Source organism: Oreochromis niloticus, linkage group LG7 (assembly GCF_001858045.2).
Source record: "Oreochromis niloticus isolate F11D_XX linkage group LG7, O_niloticus_UMD_NMBU, whole genome shotgun sequence".
In the NCBI taxonomy this organism is placed as follows: domain Eukaryota; kingdom Metazoa; phylum Chordata; class Actinopteri; order Cichliformes; family Cichlidae; genus Oreochromis; species Oreochromis niloticus.
In genome coordinates, this window is record NC_031972.2 from 13,184,497 (window position 1) to 13,207,965 (window position 23,469).

The 23,469-nt window shown below is 41.1% G+C and overlaps 1 protein-coding gene across 3 annotated transcripts; it reads right to left on the bottom strand.

Annotated features, from left to right (window-relative positions):
* Positions 1-1,793: 1,793 nt before the first annotated feature.
* pik3r1 (phosphoinositide-3-kinase, regulatory subunit 1 (alpha)) lies at positions 1,794-22,323 on the bottom strand. 3 transcript variants are annotated; one of them, XM_005454464.4, is made up of 15 exons: positions 22,067-22,323; positions 20,388-21,022; positions 11,941-12,033; positions 11,777-11,851; positions 11,430-11,561; positions 10,540-10,741; positions 10,144-10,226; positions 5,563-5,764; positions 5,287-5,467; positions 5,058-5,183; positions 4,822-4,964; positions 4,551-4,727; positions 4,362-4,436; positions 4,095-4,265; positions 1,794-3,941 (listed from the first exon to the last, which is right to left on the bottom strand). In XM_005454464.4, exons 2-15 carry the CDS (start codon positions 20,725-20,727, stop codon positions 3,752-3,754), a joined length of 2,190 nt encoding a protein of 729 aa, XP_005454521.1. In that variant the 5' UTR covers positions 20,728-21,022; positions 22,067-22,323; the 3' UTR covers positions 1,794-3,751. The 3 variants fall into 3 exon arrangements, with proteins under 3 accessions (XP_005454521.1, XP_005454523.1, XP_005454524.1); XM_005454466.4 differs by lacking the exons at positions 10,144-10,226; positions 10,540-10,741; positions 11,430-11,561; ... (2 more) ...; positions 20,388-21,022; positions 22,067-22,323 and adding an exon at positions 8,044-8,476; XM_005454467.4 differs by lacking the exons at positions 10,144-10,226; positions 10,540-10,741; positions 11,430-11,561; ... (2 more) ...; positions 20,388-21,022; positions 22,067-22,323 and adding an exon at positions 6,910-7,374.
* Between the last annotated feature and the right edge of the window lie 1,146 nt (positions 22,324-23,469).

Sequence of the window (23,469 nt, forward strand, 5' to 3'; positions counted from 1 at the left end):
AGCATTTTCAGTCTATTAATAAAATCGTGAACTAACACCACCAACTCAAAGTCAACATATTCAGTTCTACTCAGGTAGAATAATCAAGAGTATAATTTAATATGCTAAACATACAGTTTCATGAATTTCTGAAACAAAATGCAAAGTCACTGGAAACAAACTTTTCCCCTAAAATGTCAACAAGGCCATCTTTCAGCACTTCTGTAAACCTCCAGGGTAATTTTCCACTAGCTACTACATGTGCTAACAGATATAATCTATTGAAAAAGTTCCAAACTGACAGTGTGTTCTGCTTTCTACATCTGGTATGACAGTCATGCTCACCAAGTTTAGGCCTTTCAAACATCAAAAGCGTTTCACAACACTGGTTGTCAGTCAACAAAAGCTTGTTTGTACACCAGTAAATGTCTGTAACTCACCACTATGCTGGTGAAAAAACTCAAACCTGTTCAGTGATCTGAATCTATGATGCTGGAAGATCAGCTGTACCAAAATTTAGCAGAAGTCAGTTTTGCAAAGTCACTTGGCAGTATCTTATCATTCTTATAGATACTTCCAAGTTGTTAATATACTTTATAGTGTTCTCATATTTCTTATATTATAGTTATAATATAGGAACTCGTGAAATTCTCTATACTAAGGCACCTCATGGACCTCCTTTATGAAAATGAAATGTGATAAGACCAACCCATAAATCGCAGGGATACTTCAGCACAGATCAATCAAATGTAACTGAATTCTCAACCACAGGCTCTTAAACCCACAGGTGAACTCTGAACAATATGATGCTGTAATAAAGTCTGCTTCTTGTCCACGTATTGCCTCTCTAAACCGAGATTAAAAGATATATTAACTGTATCAAAGTGCGTTCAGGGATTGCTATAGTTAGCATTAGTTATGTCTGTTATGTTGCTAGGATTATCATTGAATTCATTTTCCTTTGGATCAGCCCTTCCCTTGACCTCATTTTCCATCAAAGTCAAGGTCAAGAAGGTAGGCTGTCACTTTTGGAGTGTTCAACTAAGACATTGCATTATTCTCATGTTTAGCTTAGCATGTTTTGGATGCTAATTTTAGCAGTAATTATATAATTTTCCTTTACAGTTAAATGGCTTTCCTGCAGCAACTGCACCACTATTTGTGGAGGAATGTGTTTCAGATCTAGTAGTGGGAATTTCCATGTATGGAGATGGCAAAGGAATTGTGATTTCCATGAATTTAAAGTTAACTGCTGTATTATCACAGACAGATGTAGATGTAATTGCCAACATTTAATAACAGACCGACTTCATCTTGTTTTAACATCAGTTGACCAAATCTGCAGCACTAATTCCCGTTTTTGAAGCAAGTGTTTCAGAGCAACAAGTTCATTGCAGTAATTTTAGCTGTGCTGTTGTTGTCAACCACCCTCTTAAGCTACAGTTACTCTAGTTAAGAGAATAGAATCAGTTACACACTGTGTCAGTTTGACCAATTCTGCCAGCAACAGAGCAACACCACTAACGTAAACTCATTTTACTCACCAGTCAAAACAAAGCCATTGTTTCATAAAAAGAAGAGTTTTATTTCATTTTTAACAAAGCCCAATACAGATTCAAAGCAAAACTGGGGAACACTGGCAATCTCATTCCAATCGTTTTTGGGACGCCAACAACAAAGAGGAGCTTCAAATAAAAGGGACAACAATAAAACAACAATACTACCCAGAAATGGGGTAAAGAAATAATGGTGCATGTTGTCAACAAACTTAAGAAAAATTGACAAAGGGAATCAAAAATGTTCATGCCAGCAGCTGCTGAGGATGTAAATGTCAAATATGAGACACCTGTTAACAGCTTTGGAGTAAGGGAGGGGAAGAAAAAAGGAAAAAGACAATTCCTATAAATGTGTTACATTTAAAGTTGTGAATGAGTAATTTGGTCAAATGGGTTAAACTAGTCTGTGTGTAAATAACGAAAATTGTGAATTAAAACTAAGTTTTCCTCTGTGGTTTGTACATGTAGACTGTTCCCAAGAGAACAAGTTGTGTCCAAGATGGAAATAAAAAGTAACCTGTCATGCCAACAAAAAAATGGGAAACTATCAAAATCAGATTCTGTTAATGTCTCCACAACTAGTTTTCTACAGATACGTTCAACAGGTTCACCTGACAGCTGTGATGACACGTTGAAGGGTTACAAAATATATTGTGAGTAATACAGTTTGTGATTTTTCACGTCATAGTTTATGTGGTCTGACACACTTGTATCGTAGACTTGTAAAAGCTAAATTTAGGGTGTGGGAATAGAGCACGCAGCTCTTTTTCCTTCTTTTAGGGGTTTTGAAATCTTATGTTACCATCTGAAATGAGCCGATCCACCCATGTAAACACAGTGATTTTCTGATACAGAAAAAATAGTAAGTGTACAATGCATATTGATCTTTAATAGCAATATCCACCAGTTGAAAACACCAGTCTGCTTTGATATATTCTCATATGGGAACAAATATATTTTATAACAAAATAAATCTATACTGTTGTTCCTGTGATGGTAGATAAGGGTTGTACAATCCCATCAGCCTGACTTTCTTTGTCCGTTTTAACAAAGAACTGCATGTAGGCTTAGCTCTGTCGGAAATAGTACTTGTGACTAAAGCAGCTCAAATACTCAAAAGGCTCTGCCTGAGAAGAAAACATTAGTTTGAAGCAAAAAAAACAAAACAAAACTTTCATCTGTATACCAGTTGTTAAAGTAATTTATAATAAAGTATGTTTCTATCATCTTTAAAAATCATAAGCATTTTTTTAAACTGTATCTTGGCATTTTGACAAAATATCCTCTTGGATATTTACACAGGAACAAAAATACTTTAAGCACTAAAACAAGCTTATATTGTGGGTTTGCAACAGAATAAAACAATTCTGAAATAAAAATGGAGAAAGGTTTGCATAGCAGATCAGGATACAACTAAAGAGGAACAGATCCTTTTTGGTATGAGTCATGACTGCACATTTTCACATATGTACATGAAAGAATAGTCCATTCATAGTTTCTCCCTGCCCACAGTTCAAATCAAGTTTACGTATGCACTGTAATGCTCATCAGTGAGAAGGCAGAATGTGGATACTTGTCCTCTCTGCTCTTCTAATAAAAGTCCATAGGAGTTTCTTTTTTTTTCAAAAAAAATTAAACTTTGTTTTTTTAAAAAGTGCCATTTTGCTACATTTGTCAGCTGATCCATGGTCTGCTACTGAACAGTTAATACAAGCAAAGTGTTACACAGCCCTCCAATATCACACAGTTTCCTGATTCTATGAGATTTGGTCACATGGACAGTCTCGCACACACACACACACACGCACACAGACACACACAACAGGGGAAGAAGGGGAAAAAAGGAAAAACGAAATTTGTAGCCGGTGAGTTCTGTTGCGATTTGATAATCCAGCTGGTAAAGCTTTTGGGAAGAGGGGGGAAAAACAAAACAAAAACAAGCACCATAAGGAGAAGGCCTCAAATGTCCTCCGCTGGGCGAGTTCAGCAGTGTTCGCTCAATTCTGTGCTCCCACAAAAAGCAAAAAGGGAAAAATCTACATTCAGACTCGCCTCAGGCTCATGGTTTAGGCAAAGTCACTGAAATGTTTCAGGCTTTTTGTCTTTTCCTCCAATTTTAAGTCCGAGTCCGGTCATCGGAGCCTTAATCATGGTGGTCGAAACATGTCTCCAACTTCCATGGGGCCTTAATTGTCAATATGGATACGTCCGGGTCCTCATCGTCTCTGTTGAGCGTACACAGGGTACGCTAGTGTCACATTCAGAGAGTCATTGTGCTGGACCAAAGACGTGTGCTGGTAGTGAAGAACGAGTTCTTTTAATGAGTTGTACAGGTTATAAGGTTCAGCGAAGCCGTACCCTGTGGGGGTCTTGTTGATGACGCAGTGTTTCACCTCGCCGTCCACACTGCAAAGAGAGGACAGGAGTCACAACCTGCTCTGTGATGCTCTCCATCAACTTTAAAACTAGTTCACTCAGTGGTGGCTGAAGCCGTAACCACAGGTAGATATTTCAACACTAAAACTACAATTCTTTTCTATATAGCAGCCAGATACATACACAACACTGCAGGCGTAGCACCCCGCTTTGCTGCTGTCTCGAACCAGGAATGTTCCGTCTCTCTTGCCTTGGAGGATCGCCTCCGCCTGTAATCGATTGATGTTGCCCAGCTTCCAGGTCCGCTCATCATGATGAGGAAGGTCTTCATCATCATCGACCATAGAATATTGACTAAAAACAAAAAAACAAAAACACAAATGTAAGTTGTCATGAAAAACCCACATTTTTTTTGTCCATCGAGTGGATGATTGACACTCGCTAACTTACTCTTCTGTGTTCTCGTTCTTGATTCCCAGCCACTCGTTGAGTTTTTTCTGCCTCACTCCCTTCTGGGTCAACCACCTACAAAGAGAAAAGACACGGACATTAGAAAGCAGGACAGACCCATTTTGATTTCCCTCAGAGCGAACACTAGTTTCCGATGCAGCCAGGATGCAGTTCAGGCGCTGCACTTACATCAGATACTGGTCTCTGGTCTTGCGGAGCTGGATGAGGTCAGGCTTGATGCTGTTCATCCTCTTGTCGATCTCCCTGTAGTCTGCTGCCTGTTTCTTCAAGTCTTCTTCCAGCCTGCGCTTGCTGTCTACTATTTCACTAATCCTCGATTTCAACTTCTCGTAATTTCCCATGATCCTGGTAGGAGAGGAAAAAAAAAAAAGGATGAGTTCTGAGCATAGCAAGCATTTTGTTATCAGCTAATGCAAAACAAAGTGTGGTCTGTTCTTACCTCTGAATCTCCTTTTCATTGCCTTCTCTCCTGAATTTCTCAATATACTCCTTGCTGTAGCGCTCTTGTGTTTGGCATTGCTCCTCAAATATTTTGATAGTTTCATTGAAAGCCTCTATCGCCGTCCTTTTCATTTGGATTTCCTGCGAGCAGAAGCGCAGCGTTAAGCACTTGACCTACAAACACTGCAGTAACACTCTTGATGCTAGTTGCACTGTGGGCGGGGTGGTACTCACTTGTGATGTTCTGGTGTACTCTTCATAGAGACGGTCGTACTCTTTGTTCTTTTCTTGGTATTGCTGGTGGTACTCGCAGAGCTTCCTGCCCACAGCTTCGATGTTGTCCTCTTTTACCACTTGATCCTAAAGAAAGAGTCACAGTCAAATACAGAAAAAGTTGAGGTTCAACTGCTTTAAACACGCAGATGTTTTAATTCTGCTGGGATGCATCGAGCTGCCACCTCACCTGCTGGTGTTTAGACACGGGGTACAGCAGCTTGACGTCTAGCTTGGGGTTGTACTGAGCCAGGGACTCGTTGCGATAGTGGTTGATGAGCTCGACGACTGAATTGAAGGTTAGTGGATCAGAGAAGCCATATTTGCCATCTCGATGGAATATCTTGATAAGCTTGTTGTTTCCTCCTTTCCTGCAGACGAAACAGCAGCGGCGGTTAAACCAACAGGTCACTAACTAAAAATGGATAAACAGGCAATTTGAGGAAACAGAGGACAAGACACTTACCTCAAAGTCAGAGTGTAGTCTCCGTGCATTTTTGTAGAGGCGTCCCGCACCAAAAACGTACCATCTGCAGTGTCCCTCAGTTTCTCATTGACCTCCTCCCTTGAGATGTCTCCCCAGTACCATTCAGCATCTTGTAGCGCCATGTTGTTGTTCATACCGTTGTTAATCACAGATGTGGGCTTGGGTGGCTTTGGAGGTAGAGCTGCAGGAAAAGGCAGAGAACACAGAACGTAAATAAATCAACTGCAATGCGATTAGACTTATGAGTGTTCGTGTAAAAATAAAGCCGACTCGGAGCCCGAGATCTGAAAATTTTTAGGCAGATTTGGGGGGGGGGGGAACTCTTGCGCTGCCTTTAAAATGTTTACTTGATCTTCTTGTAAGTAAATAATTAAAAATGACAAGACTTTGCTCTTTGAATTTAATATTTCAAAAGAAGGCACACACACATGCTCGCTCTCGTGCATCCTCCCACAACCCTATTCCATGAATAGGGTTGTGGGGGAAGGAAAAAAAAAAAAAAAAAAAAAAAAAAAAAAAAAAGGCTGCCCATGTCCAACAGAGAGGCAGCATTGGTGAGGCAGTGGGAGGAGAACTCAAGCGTGAGTCAGGGAGAATGAATTTCATTCAAGAAATGGAGCCATCTATAAATATTCCCCGCTCCTAACGCAGCAGTGAAGCCTTTTTCATGCAGAAAAAAATGCAGAGAGACCAGCACAAAAAGATGGCTGCACAACATTTTACAGTAAAATAGGACAGACTGGGAAATCCTAATGACCCTTTAAGCCTTTACCAGCAGGAAAGGCTGCGCTTTAACGCAGGATAACCAGATTCTCTTCTACCATCAGTAAATCAATTAAACTCTTAAAACTGGAGCTCACCGTGAAGCTACCAGTAGCAGAGATAAGGCAGTCGGCTATTTTTAAACCCACAAATCTGCACTGCCGTTGTTCGCTGCCATTGCATTCACAACCCTCCTGCTGCAATGGACCTTGCAGAACTTTGCACGCTGAAACCACAAGCACTGTGCACACAGCTACAACCATGACATAGATTTCAAATGTTTCCATTCTGCGCAAATGCAACCTACCAATCCAACCACAGCGCTTCTCTGCATACCGCCTGCCTTCCAACCTGATCACACTTTGTCTCCAGATTACTAGAAATTTCTAATTCGTGTGAAGAAACCAGCCTTCTAAAACCAGAGCCAAACACCTCCACAGACAGACAACTTGTGCCGATCCGATCTTGCCTCTGCTCCACACAAATACTTTATTACAGCCACCTAAACACGTACTTCAGAAGCCATTAAGGGCAGCTTGCTCAGTAACGTGTTACATCACTTACCACAGCCAATCGCATAGAGGGTCTGTCACCAACCGCTCCTGCATCTTTCATTTCCTGTGAGCGATGAGGTCATTGTAAAAGCGTCGCCTTTTTAGAACACTCTAAATAGATAACTGAAACGATTGCGTCTCTGCATCAACCAGCACTGCGTCTCGGTGTGCATCCATCTGCGAAAGCAAACGCACCGCATCTCTCTGCTAGCAGAGGAGAGAGAAAGGACCTGCTCCCTGTTCCATGCTTCTCCTCTGTCATCCTCTCGCTCTCTGTTCAGCTTGTCCACTTGCTCCCCTGCAGGTTGCTCGGCCCCTCCTCCCCGTGAGTGTCGTGCGGACATTTAGTCCGTCCTACTGCTGGCACTCGTAAAGCCTACTCTGCTGCAGCAGCACGTACGCAGCTAAATTATAATGCCTGGCCCGGTCAGCGGCACCCAGAGCTCCAAAATACGTCTGTAATCCCACAGCGTGACGCTCAGCACGACAGGGATAGCTCCCTTGATTTCCTGAGTGAAATTAAAATAGCCCCAGTTCTTGGTAAAGGTAGAAGATTCAAGTGAAAAGAAATCTTTGTCCTTAGTTCAGTCGAGGGACAGTTGGTGGAAATTTTAGACGCTTAAGTTATACAGTTCACATCAACTACAAATGAGTATTTAAAAAGAAAAAAAAAAAAGGAGAAAAAAACAAAACAAAAAACAAAACAGGTTTTAATGTTTGAGTAAGACCTAAGTGAACAAACCTGTTCCACAGCACTTTGATAGAAAAAAAAAAAAATCCTAAAGATACAACAGCAGATTTAAAAAAACTAACATCAACTTGCCATTGTTCACCATAGCTATAAACGACTTAAATATTCAAGAGCCTCTTTTGTCTGATCTTAATGCAGGTTCATGCGCACTCTTTAAGTATGGCCCATAACTCATGAGCAGTTGCCCGAGGCAACTTTGCTGCTAGCGAAGATTGAAGTCTTACTAAAACACAAACCTATTATTCCTGTTCTGTCTTTTCTAAGCTGTGACATTTGTGTCTTAATCTTACGCATGAGGCTCATTTCGTTATAGCCTGAAGGAAAACGCAGCAGAACACACAATGTTCCACTTCTGACACCTTTACAAGATAGGACCTGAAACATCAAACTTACGTTGCAAGTTGTGCATGTCTCGAGGAATCAATTCTCTCTTCTTTGTAGCTTCTCTTTTATTCCCAAACAATAAAGTAAATCCAACAGAGTTAGTTTCAAGTCCTTCTGTAAAGCTCCATTTCATAGTTTAGACCAGTGAGTACATGGACGTGGTCTGTTTTAATTCTTAAAAGGTCACGGCTTTGTGTGCTTCTTAATGAAATCCAGGTAATCCGCTCGACGTGAAGCAGGTGCAGCATGCGACTGTCTCGCTGACTGACTGCTCAGTTCCTGCTGAAGGTGCGGTAAAGGGCTGAGTCTCTCTGCCTTTCCCTTTCAGAGCCCTGTGAGGCGGAGGCCTGCTCACGTGTAGTCAGAAAGTTAATGATTAGCGGGAGCTGCTCCAGTGTCGATGCAGCCTGTTCTGAAAGCAGCCACTTGTGCCAGCTGCGTTGGTGTGTGTGTCTCTCTATGCTCTTTGGTCACTCCCTCTTTCTGTTTGTAAAGGCGGAGGCGGAGGCTTGGGGGTGGGGGGAATGGAGGGGGGCAGTCTTATGATTAACTTGCAAAGTTTCAAATATTTGCTGAGTTGAGCACTTTGAGACAGGGAGGACATGTGGACATCCACGCAGAGAGAAGACTGAAGGGGGAGGCAAGTGGCCCTTAGAACTACAAGCAGCCCTGAGTTAACAAGAAGTGCTCTGTGGAGCAGGCCGACTTTCCAGCCAACCAAATCTAAGTGGGCCTTTTGTCGCTTACTTAAAATAGGAACGCAGTAACTGGGAGGAAGCACGCACACACACACGCGCATACAGGTCATTCACAGAAATGCATGTACGTTCTGTACATGTGTGTTTAGAAACTAGGTTATTTACCCCTACTATTTGCATTAGACAGGTGACTGAAACCAGTCTGGCCCGACTAAACATTGCCATGTGTTACACTGGGTACAGTCTTTATGGGTATGTGCAGAACCAACAAAAAGCATTTCAGGGTTTCTCTCTAGCCTGCCCGACCATTCACTCAGCCATCCATCAAGCCCACAGCCAAAGAGCTCCCTGCAGGTGCAAATCACTGACAGCTGAGAGCAGACCATGCACAGGAGCGTTATAAATAGTCCTAACAGGTAATAAAAAGTTTAAGCAGCCACAGTCAGTGCTGGGCCTCTGGGCCAGCCAATGACACCGCTCCCAACTAGAGCTGTAAAAACAGAACTGCCACGCAATGCACTGCTGTCTCAAATCACCAAACTAGCTTTGTCTGTATGCAGTCCACTGCAGTAACACAAACAGAATCAGACTTGTACAAATCTGTCATCTATACTATACTGTTGGAGGCACATGCTACGTAACAGCAAAAGCCAGAGGAGAGACGAAAAATAAAAATGTGCTCCAAGAAGAACCCAGAATCTTACTGAAGATGTTACATCACGTGCGTATTCCCCAATTTTCATATTCATGAGGCTGACAAAAATAAAGCCACACAGAGAAATACTGTTCTAACACAGGTTGCTACTTTGTAGTCGTTAAATTCCAGTGAGAACCTTTTACATAATTGTACCATTTCATTGCATAAAAAAAGCATTTATCTGCAAAATGGAAATATGCTAGTTCAGAAAGAAAACTTACTATTTTAGAAACTGAGCAGAACTAATTTAAACTATTCTACAAAGTTTCAATTTAGAACACTTGTTTCTACTAATAAGCACATGCTAAAAAAAATCAACTTGCTTTAGCATCATAATGTTAGTAACTTTCCAATCACTGGGTAATTTGTGGTTCCCTACAACTGCAGCAGCACTAAGTCTCGACCCTGCTCTTTAAGCTATTAATAGCTCAGGTCTCAGTCAGTGCTGTGCACAGACTTAGTCACTGCAGAACATACATTTATGCTCTCCTTTCAATGTAAATCCTGCACAAATTCCTTATAGCTTTCAGTTAGATCAGTAATGCAATGCACAACATCCTTTCCATCTTTTTCTTTTTAACGGAATCCTTTTTTCTTCTTCATGCCCTGAGCACCTACACTAGCAGGAACAGCACCTAGTAGTTTTGTGATTTCTGGGTGGAAATTTTTTGGGGTTTTTTTGTTTTGCTTTTAAATTGAGCAGCAGTCAATTACCTGGTGCAGCTTGACTGTCACTCCACTCACTGGTCACCAGAATCTCAATGATCTTGATGTGAGCATCCAGACTGGGTTCACAACTGTGAGGGGGGACAAAAAAAGCAAGGTGAACAAAGTTTGTTTCAGAGCCAAGGTGACAGTCACTGCTGCTCTGTGCGGTTTTCGATCAGATAGTAATTCAGGCTTAGCTACTTTAATTGTGCAGCGCAGCTGGTAAGCAGAAAAGCTCCAACCTACATCCGTGTACAGCTAAAACACATGAATGTGTGATACACTGCAGTGCGTGTCTTGCCATTTCTTGACTAAGCCTGCATGCTTATCTGTCTGCTGACTGAGTGCCTATCTTTTACAAACCAAAATATGCAGCATAAGCCTTACACTCCCGATACCCACCTGGTGGCCTGTTGTCTGAAAAACACAGGGCTGAAGATCTCGCCCAGCGATCTGGCACTGAGCAGGTTCTTGGAACCGTTTTGGCACACTCTAGCAAAATGTCTTAGCAGACAGTGGAGAGTCAGCCAGTACTGGGGAGGCAGGCCTGGGGTGCTGGCAATGCGACGTAGTAGCTGGGCACATTCCTCAGGATTCACCGCCTCTGTTGAAGATGAGAATAGCCAAAAGGTTCAGTAAGACAGGAGATAAAGTGTCCTACTTTAAAGTCTTCTGCTGTTAAAAAGCAGCACAAAATGAAAGCTTTCTTTACACAGTAAAGAAATGGAAAAAGGAGTCATGTGCAATAAAGACTTGAAAACCGCAGAGACACTGTGTGGTTGACAATGAGCATAAGGTACACTGGCAGGTGATTGGCTGCTCAGAGATGCTAGAGATAAACTTTCAGGCTTGTTTTAGTTCCTATTAACCGCAGATATCCTGTTTCTGGCCATGTGACAGCAAGAGAATGCAGCGCGGCATAACACAGAATTTCTTTTTTCCCTCTACTTGCAACAGACAGCAAGACAAAGGTTAAGAAAATGTGCTAAAATACACAATTACCACTAAGAAATAAATACATAGATTTATATTTCTTATTTTCTTAAAGGACCCATAGACGTTTTAGAAAATAAAAGCTCATTTTATACAAACAAACAAACAAACAACAAAAAAGGAAAAAGAAAAAAGAAGTCCTCAGACACAATGGGTACTGATGAGGTCTTGTGGTTTAGTGTTCATGAGTACATGATGTTCGGCAGCAGGGCACGAGTACATTACGTCAGCACTTCTCTTTAGGCCAATCTGTACAGTCAAAGGACCATTGAAACTGTAAGGGAACCTTCTGCTCTCACCTTTAGCACTGTGAACCATCTGAGCATATATTGCAGTGGGGATGATGGGTTGGGGAAGATCCTGCAAGTACCTACGCAGACCGTCACACAGGACTGGAAGCTCCAGGTGATCCAAGTCTGCAGATGGAGGGTCTGAAATCCAGAATAGCACAAAGACGCACACTTAAACTCACTTCAGTAAAGTGAAATGTATATTTATAGGTTTAACTATAGCACAGACTCTTCTGGGCCAACAGACTGTTATGCACATACTTAGAAACCTTTTTTTATGCACCCCACTCATTTTTTCCACTCAGACTTCCTCTTCATACAGGCTTATAAAACAGATGATAAAAAGAGCTACTTACCACAATCAAAATACTGCCTGACTTCAAGTCCAGCACCAGCAGTAAATGTTCTATATAATGTGGGGTTATCCAGACCTACAAAATAATTAATGAAACATACTGTAGCAACATAACATGCCAAATAAATGCCAACAAAAATATGAAATTGATTCAGTCAAGCTCACCTTTCCTCTCAATTGCTTCCAGCAGTTTGGTCAGAATGGGTGGAGCAATCTCTGGAAGGGAAAACTGCTCCGTCAAGTCGGGCAAGCAGAAACCTAAAGATCATTTAAAAAAAACAACATTTAAAAAATAAATAAAACAAGCAATTTCAGTTTGTGTGAACAGAGTGAAAATCTTCCCACGAAGGCTTAGTACAAATCCAACGTCATACCTGTGAACCAAATTACTCAGTCCAATAAATATGCTGGCACCACACAATTTGCTAATAACAGTTGAATAATTACATTTTAGCACCGCTGCCCTTCCCAAACCACAAAAGCCAGCAAAGCAAGAAGAGAAAACGTTTCTACATCCAACCTATGTTTCCCAAATCAAACAACAACACAATCACGACCAAGACAATCGGTTGCCCTATGCTGTTGGCTGTTTGCAAAACAGACACGGCTTTAAGGGGATTTCACTAAGCTCATTTCTTCGAGGTGCGTGCTGACAATGGCTGGTTTTACTTTCAAAACTGAGTCCCTCACGGCAGAATTTAGTTACACCTTTTGGAGATTGTTCTATTTTTTACTCTTATGCTACTGTACCACAAAGAATTCCCTTTGTGAGATCAGTAAAGTATCTATCTATAGTTTGCGTAACCGAATAAAGATATCAACTGGCCAGTCAGTTAAATACAGTTAATCCTGTGATGACTGTTCATGTGACCTTAAATGGTAAGGGGCTGCCATTCATCTGAACCAGCAAAGACTGATTAGATTCTTGACTCCTCGGAACTTCAAAGGAAGCAGGTACAAGACCAATGAAGTGGTTTCAAAAGTAAAATGTGAGTATTTATAAAAGGCTGTTTCAACAGGAGGTGCTGAGCACTGAAGTTAAGGTTTGGCAGACCAAGGAACTAAGCAAATATCCTGTGATATGAGGTAAGCCAGGTCTGACTTCTTTTTTTTTTTTAAACTTATTTTTCCTTCAGAACTTTGCACCCAGGTGTGGACATGAAAGCAGGAGGGGAGTTGGCAAATCTAAATAAAATCTTCGCCAAGGCATATTTTGAAAAGGCTTTTTCCTGAAAGGCTCAACTGTTCAACATCAGGTCTGCCGTTTCAAAATGCTGCAAAACTATGAATGGGACCCTTTCTCTTAACATTATTTTTCTTTCTTTCCACCTAAAAGTGATTACTTTTTTGAATCAGGCATTAAAGGCCAAGTACTGGTGTGGCTAATACACAGACGCATAGGGGTTATTGAAAAGCTACCCTTTTGCATGAAAGAGGGTTCAGTCAGTTAAATAATAAATTCTGAACCACATTCTCTGGCTAGGGCAGGACCCAGGCTGCCTTGTTGTGTGTCAAGTACATGTATTAGTAAATTCTTTCAAACCAGAGAGAACACAAAAATCCACTTTGGACAACTGGTCATCTGGAAGATGTTATTGGAAATACAAACTGAAAGGGAATGGAGGGGGGAGGAAGGTTTCTCAGAAGTTGGTGTTCCATCTCAGACTTTGCAAAGTTTCCTGAAATAGAGATCGAGACATGCAGTGCAGCCATCACACACCTTGGAAGTGTAATCTTTCTCCCAGACAAGATATCCAACACGATCTTCCTTCTATAGCCAAAAGGTTTTCTGAGAAACCAAATTCACAACCTGAAGTTAAATTTAGACCACCGACCCACCCGCTGTCACAATGTTCAAAAAGCACACGACAGCACGATGCCTGGAATCTTTAAACAATAAATCACAAATATATGTAAGGAACAAGCAAATTTTCACACGTTTACTTAGACTAAAAAACACAAAACACTTAAAAATGATTAATACAAACAGCTGCTTGTACTTCTGTACAGCCTGGAGACAAACCAAAAAACAAGGAGAATCTTCCAAGTGATCCTCCAGCCTATTTATTCCTACCACAGTCAGCCTCTGAGGAACACGGGTCAGGCAGGAGATAGAGTTGCTTCTTGGTACTGTCGACAATGTGATAGTTTCGGCACCAATGGAATTGTATCAAGTAGCCAAAGAAATATGGCAGAAATGCTACAAGGTATCAGTGATGATTTCTGAGATGCCTTGGCATGAGATCAATGCTCAACGTGCCCATACAGGCCAAACCACAGAAACATAAAGGGGAGAGGAAAAGGAGGGGGAAAAAAAACAAAAAAACAAACAAAAAAACAAAAACAAAACACAAACAAACAAGAAAAAGAGCCCACCTCCAACCTATAATTGCTGTGTTCATGGAAGGCAAATGAATTCTAGAAAAACTTTGTAAAAATTATTAATGACTAATTTGGCTACAGTAAAAGTTATCCATTTCTTTTCTACTGCACATAGGTATACCTAACTGTGATAATGGCACACAAGATGAATGCAGGTTCTGCAAAACTCCTTACTGTAGCTTATGCAAACTGAATCTCCACCTCTCTCTGGAAAGGTAATTTTAATTCTATTAAACAAACATAGCCCTCTATGTTTTACAGTAGCATTACTGCACTATTAACACAATGCGCTGGCATTGTTTTGCTCCATTTAGAACAGCTGACAGGCTACACTTCCTCAAACTCTCTCCAAGACTTGAATAGAAGCTGGTTTCTGTGGTAACTAGGGTATGGAGACAGAGGCCCCTTGGACGTGCCTCTACAAGTCTGCATGTTTGGCAGACCTCATGATATCCCCCAAGGCCTCAGCCCGTCAGTAGTCAGTTAGACAACCGCAGGTTGAGGAAGTCGATGCAGCTGCCACTGGTGCTGCTGTGGTGTGGGGAACAATCTGTCCGGTTCAAACGGCACGTCTGAGCCGAAAGGACTGTGGGCAGAACAGAGCTGGGGCACCACCGGTGCACTAAAGATAGCGCTCACTTTGGATAAGTTTAGAAGGCCTGCTCAGGCAACCAACATTTTTAGCATATACATTTCTTCTCGTCTGGAAAAAGGTCTAGCCAAGGCACATTGATAAAGACCCACAGATAGATCACCACATAACACATTTTAAAGTAAAATGTGTGCAAAATGTACAAAAAACGTCAGTTGTTTGTCTCTACAGTAGCATTTAGTAAGACTAGGTGCAGCTAGTTTATAGTATTACTAAAACCCTTGCAATGCCAAATTCTCTGGATTTTCTGTTGGCATGGGCAGCACTAACATGTCTGAGCATGATTGTGCTGAATAGTGAAGCCCTGAGCTGAATTAGGAAAAAGGGCAGGCAATGTCTCCTCCTGCAGGCTGGAAGATGAAGTGCAAAAGCAAAGTAACAGCCAATGAGGAGACTGTTGCCACAGCTTGGCAATTAACCCTATGAAGCACAGAGCATCGGTGAATCACAAAAGTAATGCAAGCAGCCAGTTTCCTAATGCGAGATCAAATTTAAGAACCAATGAAGCCTCTTACATCAAATTAAAATAAATCAACTCCAAATCTGATAAGCTAAATGGCTTGAGCACAATACTGCCTCACTTTAAATTACATAGTAAAAATGGATGATTTAACAGTGTCTTCATTCAAAGATTAGCCACTTTTAATGTGAACTAGCTTGTAATAGTGCACGGATTTATTAAAACCACAGCTACAGTATATCATTTAATTTGAGAAAATATTTAAGTTATCAAAAAGGTCAAATCAAAACAGGACTAAAACTTTTTATTTTTGTTTATTCTGATGCAAAAGCCAAATGATGTCACCAGGGACCATAACAATCATAATCAAATTATTTTTGTTGGTTGGCAAATGAGTTATTCAAGAACTTCACCGAGTTGGGCTTGAGCATTTCCAAGAAGAGGTCATCTTAGTCTTGCACCTCTAATAGTACGGAAGTGGGGCATATCATCATGGCTGCTTAACCACAATGGTTTTGAGATATGGGACTGTAAAGGCTCTTTCTGATGACACATTAAGAGGCACAAGAGGGAAAACACATAGCGATTCTTGCCCTAACAGAAGTGACCAGGACTTTTGATGCAAAACAATGCAAACAAACTTCCAGGACAGATATAACTGAATGGAGGCGATGATTTATTGTGTCCACTCCTTCACGCAATGCCACATCTCCGGGGCACAAGAGATGCACGCACACCACACACAACTTTTCTGGCACTGATGACACTGTGTTTCTCTCCAATCTCACCTTTGTTTAATTGCACCGAGTCTGTCTGTCTGCTCCTCCCTGCCTTATTTGCTTGCTCCATTTCTTAATCCTGCTAGCAGACATGCGCCGACTCCAGTAAAGAAGATTTGCCAATGCAGACCTCAGCCTCTGAACAGCCTCATGCAATAAAACAGTTATGCACACTTTGATGCACACAAGTCTCACTTGCTTAAACACACACACACAAAAAATAAAAATAAAAAATGGATCTGTTATTTTTTGAGTCCTAGTCTTTTTCCCCGTCATATACTGAGCAGCAGTAGGGTTGTCCCCTTAACTGTAGTGTCTATAACCTCAGTCTGACATTCTCTGAGGCAGACAGAAGGGGAAAAAAAATAAATGTCATGTCTGGCACATCCATACAGATTAAGGACAGGTCATCGTTCCTCCCCCCCACTATACAAGGCTCGTCACGGTGACTGTTATTTAAAGCAGTTTAACAGTTAAGCAACGCTTAAAGTTCCTCTTAATTTTAAATTTTTAACCGGCCAGAGGAAAAATTCAATGCAATCAGTTATTGAAACTACTCGTTATTTGTCTCTACATCATATATCAGTTTACAATACAAAGGAGGCTCAAAGAAAAGAAAAAAAAAAAAAACTTGATGAACACTAGATGGGAAAAGGTAGCTGGTTAATACGGACTAAATTTTAAAATGAAAAGTGAAGGGACCGCTCAATAGTAAACGGATGACAAATGAAAAAACAAAAAATGTGAGGGGAAAAACAACTTTGTCATCTTGGGCTTGAATTGGGATGCCTCCCTTCTTTCTCCCTACCCCCTTCTTTAAGGACAGTCAACACTAAATTTTATTACATCTGCAATTTAATGATATGAATGCAAATTTCCTTTGTCACGTGGGCTGCTTTATACACACTGCATGTGAAAAGGCTCCCCTCCCCATTCTGGAAACTATGACAAGTGATAATATATTTAAATCCAGCTTGAGTCTGAGATTCACAGGCACTGGATTTGTCACTGACACGCTTCTCACCTCTGACTAAAGCTTCTTTTTTTTTTTTTCCCCCTCTCAACAGCTTCTATACATGCTAATATTCCACCTAGTACAAAAGTCAAATATATTTCCTTTTGCCAACAGCTTGTGGACTGCTAACAATGACAGCACAGAGCAATCGCTAGGGTGCTATTCAGCATGCATCCATTTGTTGTATAGCTGTATTGTGCGTCGAGTTACAGCAATCAGCACTTAGCACAATACAGATTCATCACAAAGGTACAAATCAGTCCACTATGCAGTCTGTACGTACCCCCGACCACCAAATTCCTGGCCCCAGCTGCCTTTAGTCCCACAGAGGAACACTACATCAGAGCAAACTATCACACGATAAACTTCTGCTGTGCTTATTCTGCTGCTGACTTGGATGGATTTAACGAACTGTGACTGTTCTCTGGACGAACGAAAAAAGTACACCAATTTGAAACTTACGCCAAAGTCATTACATGTATAATTTAAGAGAAAAGTGAACTCTTAGCAGGGGAAAAAAAAAAAAAAAAAAAGAGCGAAAAAAATGACACTACCAACAGAAAGCGTATTCAATCTAGCAGATGTCAGCCTGAGTGCTAAAGAGGCCCCGAGAAGGAGAGCTGCATTATCTCAAACTCCAGCTATGCAGAGTGCTCTCGCTGAAACGTCTCCTCTGTACAGGCTGCACTCAGCCTTCCAGTAGCCAGCACAGATGCTCCATTAAGTACATCCATTACTAGTTATAAAATCCACATTTCATTTTTTGGTAACCAAAAAAAGTCTACATACACACCACGACGCATATTTAGCAGAAAGCTATATAACATCTCACTGCTTTTTTTTGATAAATACCACGTACCATAATGTTGTGCACATGAAAACTTCAAACATACTGATAAGGCTCAGACAAGCAGGGGAACACAGCCGGATGGCATCAAATATTTCCTTAAACAAGACTGAGCATGTAGGCTGTACCTAATGATAGCGTGCAGAGCAACAACCAGTTATTCATACTTATAACATTTTGGGAAAAGAGGGGAAAAAAATGCTCATGCTGGCCAACAGCTGGGAGGAGAAAAATAAAGTAATTACACACTGAAAACACTGAACTGAAAATACCGAGGTTAATATTAGGCCATAACATAGTCGCTGTCTAAGCAATTTTAACATGCAACGTGCTTGTTGGGCATCAGGAATTACACAATTGGCTACAGACTAAAAGTAGGTGCTTCCACCTCAATTACTTCTTTTTCACTATTAAAAGCAACATACTAGACATGAAAGGTGTGAGAAGTTCTTAAACTTGGAGAATTTCAGTTTGGGAACCAACTGTGGATTTTTTTTAATTAAATCAAATAAGCAAATGGAGCTCTGAGCTGGTTATTCGCTTTCCAAGTTCCTTCTGCTTGGCAGCGCTACACATGTATATTCAGTTAACTGAGAGGCCTAGTAAAAGGAGCAACACTTTAATGTTTATTTTAAATTAAAAAAAAAAAGAAAAAGAAAGGCTGAACCCTGGAATGAGGACTAATAGTTTCCCAGCCCAGCCCTTTAGTCTCTCTCTTTCCCTCTCCACATCTGCTGCACTCATGTAAACCCCCCTGTGGCTAAGGGAGGAGAGGCCCCTTTCCAAGCCCTCCATTCTCCACCCTTTTCCTGGGACCAGAGCTGATGGTAGGAGCTATCAAAACATTAACACAAAAAAAAAAAAAAAAAAAAAAAAAAAAAAGGAGGAGGAAGGAGAAAAAAAATCTGGAGTAGGAGGAAGGGAGCAGGATCCCTTGGTGGTGGGCAATAAATCACAAACACTCCGAGCACAAGACCCTCTTCAAAGCCCCCTTGAGCATGCAGATCCCAAGCTCCTCCCAAAGCCCGCCACCTACCCCAATCCCAGCTGCAGCCTCTCTGCCAAGCCCCCAGCTCCACTTCAGCACTGATCCTCATGCACCCATCCTGAAACTAGCACAGGGACTCTCTTCCCCTTTTACCCACAACTCTGGGCCCTTTCTCCCTTCCCCCCTGGCCCAGCTCACACCACCACCTAGGACACAGCAACTTTTCTTCTCTCAGTGCTACATTCACACTTGGCAGTGCTGCCACTCAACCACGACACATCCATTCAACATATGCCCCTTTTTTTTAACAAAACAAAACTTAAAAAAAAAACAAAAAAAACACAGCTCCTCATTCGCACTGTAGACCACAGCAAAGAATTTCACAATAGTACCACAAATGGCCTAAAAACTAGAAACCTGGCGACTACAGCTGCTCTTTAGGTGAGCAAAAAGCTTCAAGTGCACATTAACACAAGCCACAGAGTCTTTAAAAAGACGAGTTTTAACTGCAGTTCATAGTTGTGGTCTGAGCTGTAACACTGACTCACATTTCAAAGGGTCATTTTGAACTGCAAACATCTTGAAATAAAAAAATTTGAACCCACAAAAAAAACATATAGAGACCCCTCCCCCTCACCAAAATATTTCAGCCATAACTTAGATATTCTGTGATGTTAGTAATATGTGATTGATATTTTTACAGATTAAACAAGGTGTTTAAAAAAAGATCAGAAAAGGATTAGTTCAGTTGCTAAAAAAAAAAGAAAAAAAAGTAAATTATAGTTTAAATGATGATACAATTGATCAGTTTTGCTTGAGCTAGCATGAATGCCCCCCTGCTACCAGTGTATACATTGAGCTATACAAGCTTCTCCACACTGGTAGGAGAATTGTATTCCCTTAAGATGCAGTTTGAGGACAAAAACGGATGAGCTCGGCTGGTAACATATGGCTTGCAGAAAATGCCCTGGTGTACTATATCCAGCATAAACACCAGAGCCTGTGTCCTCTGGGACTGAGCATGGTTCACATTCAGTGCAGCTGTACCGCACCAGGCAGAGTTGTTAAACAAAACCCTGTTTTGCAAGATCAGCATCCTGCTGATAACAGATTCAGAACTCTGACTTGCTAAGTTTTGCTTTAACACTTGACTAGTTGTGTGTTTCAGTGGACTACCAGAGAATGCACCAAAGCGATAGATAACACTGGGGGGGGGCATATTGCTAACATCAGTTTACACCCCTAAGATTTTTAATACATTCAAATTGTCACAATGAATAATAATGTCAAGATATAGATTATGAAAACTGTTGTAGCTTAAACTAGCAGGATATACAGATAGCTCATGCATGTGTCCCTTTTTTGTACCGAGATCACGCTGCCTTGTACTAATCCAGAAAAAAAAAAAACTCAGAACTTTGAGATAAAGGAGAACACCCATGAATTTGATACCAATAAACATGGTTTAACAGTTCTTGTTTAAACTCACCTTGTTCTGAGTCCGAGTCCATCTCTGACTTGAAGGAAGAGGCTGGAGCTACAGGTAAGGGTCTCAGGGGTCTTGGCTTGGGTGTAGGGGGAGAGATCCATTTCTTCCCAATGTACTCTACATAGGTCCCAGGAAAGTCCCCTTTTTCCTGAGTGGTCTCGTTAAAGCCTGGCAACCAGCCAATCTCATCCGGCCGCTGTTCCAGGCCATCGGTGACCCCAAGAGCCACCAGCTCTCCTTTGCTTACCAACAATATATCCCCAACATGCAGATCAATGTCCTCCTCCCTCTCTTTTTTATAATCATAAAGTGCTCTGTACTGATACCCTTCAGCACTCATGTTTGTGTGTTTAATGTTCACTTGTAAAGATGAGTCTGAATCAGTCTTGTTATTTTTCAAGGGGTTTTTTTCTGAGTAACTTTAGTCCAGCTACTCATTTGCTGGTTGAAATGGCTGTTCTTCCAACAAAGCTACAATTTATGATTTTACAGTGAAAACAGTCTCTAGCTTGTCTTCATTCTTTCACAGTTCCCGTCTCTCGCAAATAATTTGCAGCTCTCTTGGTGTGTTGCCTCGCAGTATGTACCCATCAGTAAATGGCCTGCAGCTGTGATCTTGATAATGCTGCCCAGACCTGTAAGATGAGAGGAGAGAGCATTTACAACAGGCAGCACAAGACAATGATGGGCTCCTTACAACGCCCAATGTGAACGAAATGGGTTATGCCAAGTTTTTTACAATATAAATACTATAGAATTCTTCAAGTTCTCACAGTAGGCCCACAGTATACAGTAAATGCATTTAAAATGCACACTTTTACAATGATACTCCATAATTCATTTGTGGCCCTACTTTGCCACATGGCTTCCAAATCATGTCTGCAACAGTTCTAATGTGTGTCATCACTACCACTGAGTATTTTTATTTTTATATTTTAAATCAGCTGCCAACAAAATAAGTATTAAAAAGTAAATAATTTACTGAAGAGCAGACTCCATATTGATGACAGTGTACTTTTATTGGAACATTTACAGTTTCTGGCACACTGAGATCGACTTCTCTGCTGCCCTGCCAACATATAGTGGGCTAACGTTAGCATTATATTTGACAGCTTTATTCCTAGCGCCGACACTGTTACATACATAAATATCAACCTTATTAATATGTTTAGAGTTTTATAACGCACTGGCAGCGAATTTGTGTGTTTAAAAAAGCATGCATGGGTCCAGTTTATTCTGCTGGCGGCTTTACAGCCCTGCGGTGCAACTTTACAGCCGCTGCAAAAATGTCGGGGGAGTAGTCGGCTAAGTTAGCTAGCCAACATCACCCTGCTGCTAAACTAAACCACCACTTAATTAGATATCAGCTAGGGGAAAATAGGATAAGGGTTTACTAAACGTCTCTATGTAAAACCAGAATCAGATAGCTTAAGCTATTAGCAAGGTTGGAGTTATAACGAAAAAGTTAGCAGAACAGGGAATTGGGAGAAAAAAGAAAAAAAAAAATTTGAATGAAAAATGGAGTGCATACTAAATCGAGGATGATGATGAGTAGCTTTAAGTAGTTTTAAATAACTTAACAAAATGTAAGTACTTAACAAGAACACGCTTTAATTCTAACTTCATAAGAAATAAGTTCTTTGTAGCGAGATTAAAGATACTGAAGAGCAATAACTTACTCGTACACGGATCCGCAGACGAATGCAACGAGCCCTCTTTCTTCCACACTAAAACACTTCCAATTCGTTATTAAGCTTCAGATTTGCGGTGTGCGAAGATTTAATTGCAGCCGTTGGTGGTTCTCTTACGCGCACGGTTGAAAAAGAAAAACCCTCGGCTCGACTTTAAATCCGATTTAATGAGAAGAACAAAATGTTACGACCTACACCCTGCCGACGTGACGGTACAGCTTCGCCATCCAGAACAAATGTTCCCTTGAACGTCGCCTCTACGGCCAACAAGGGGGCAAGCACAGAGCGGCATCTCATTGGTCCATGTTTCTGTCAATCAAAAACGCCTCATAATCTAACCAATCGTAGTCCTGTTGTGGTGCGCACTCCCCTCTCCATGTACTCTTGCAACTTGAAACACCTGTGGAAATTACATAACTTTTGCACGCAGTCCTGCCGTTACCTATGTTCTGTTGGCTGGTGAAATTAAACATCTAACACATTATCTCCAGAGCTGTATGATTTTAAATCATGCACACTAAAACAGTGTGAAACTAAAGCATAAAAGAGCAAATATATATTGGCCTGGCTATATTCTTCATTGGTTTATTTTTAATCCACATTTTGAACCTGGAAACTGAAATCCACTGAAAGATATAATTTGGTATGTGGTATCATGCGTTGCTTAAAACAAGATTAGAAAAACAAGAGTTGTAAAGAAACAGCTTAGAGAGCACTTGGTGTTTCGTCACCATGGTTTCACTTTTTTGTTTCTATAAATCATCATATCTTTTCAGAATGGAAGGTCCCATAACCTCACAGTCACCATCAGAAACACATGACTGTGAATGTGGGTGGCCTAATTATGGCAGGGAAAGAAATCCCTTTTCAACCATAAACCCTACTGTCCCGATTGCGCTAAAAAGAGACTGTAAGCAGCTTTGTGCACGGCTAGGTGCCTGTAAGTGTTTCCACTGTCACACAGACATCAGGGGCCATGACCACTCAGAAAAGAGGAAGGAATGTAGAAATCAGGAGTTGATGGTGTTGAAACTAACAGTAACTCGGAACTTCAAGCTGCTGATTGACATCTCTTTGACATCTTTCCTTGAGTCATATTAACACGCAAAAATAAGCTTTAAAAGTAAAGCATTTCAGTCCACTATTACAACACTAACAGGAAATGTAGCTTTCTTCCTTTTAAATGCGAAAGTAACTAACCTGTGTCCACTGAATATTAAAGATGGGTTTTATATTTCTGCTGCAGATGACAGAAATGAATATTTGAACCACCAGACCATATAATCCCTCACTGTGCCAGCACCACACCTCATCCCCTGATTAAATAGTCAGGCTCTGGTGACCCATCTGCTCCCCCTGCAGATAACCAAACTACACCTCTGCTATAGCAC

Coding starts and splice junctions, on each gene's coding strand:
- pik3r1 (XM_005454464.4), bottom strand. CDS start 20,727: ATGAGTGCTGAAGGGTATCAGTACAGAGCACTTTATGATTATAAAAAA. Junction 12,034..20,387: donor GGACTCGGACTCAGAACAAG/GTGAGTTTAAAC, acceptor AATGATCTTTAG/GTTTCTGCTTGCCCGACTTG. Junction 11,562..11,776: donor CAGGCAGTATTTTGATTGTG/GTAAGTAGCTCT, acceptor TCTGGATTTCAG/ACCCTCCATCTGCAGACTTG.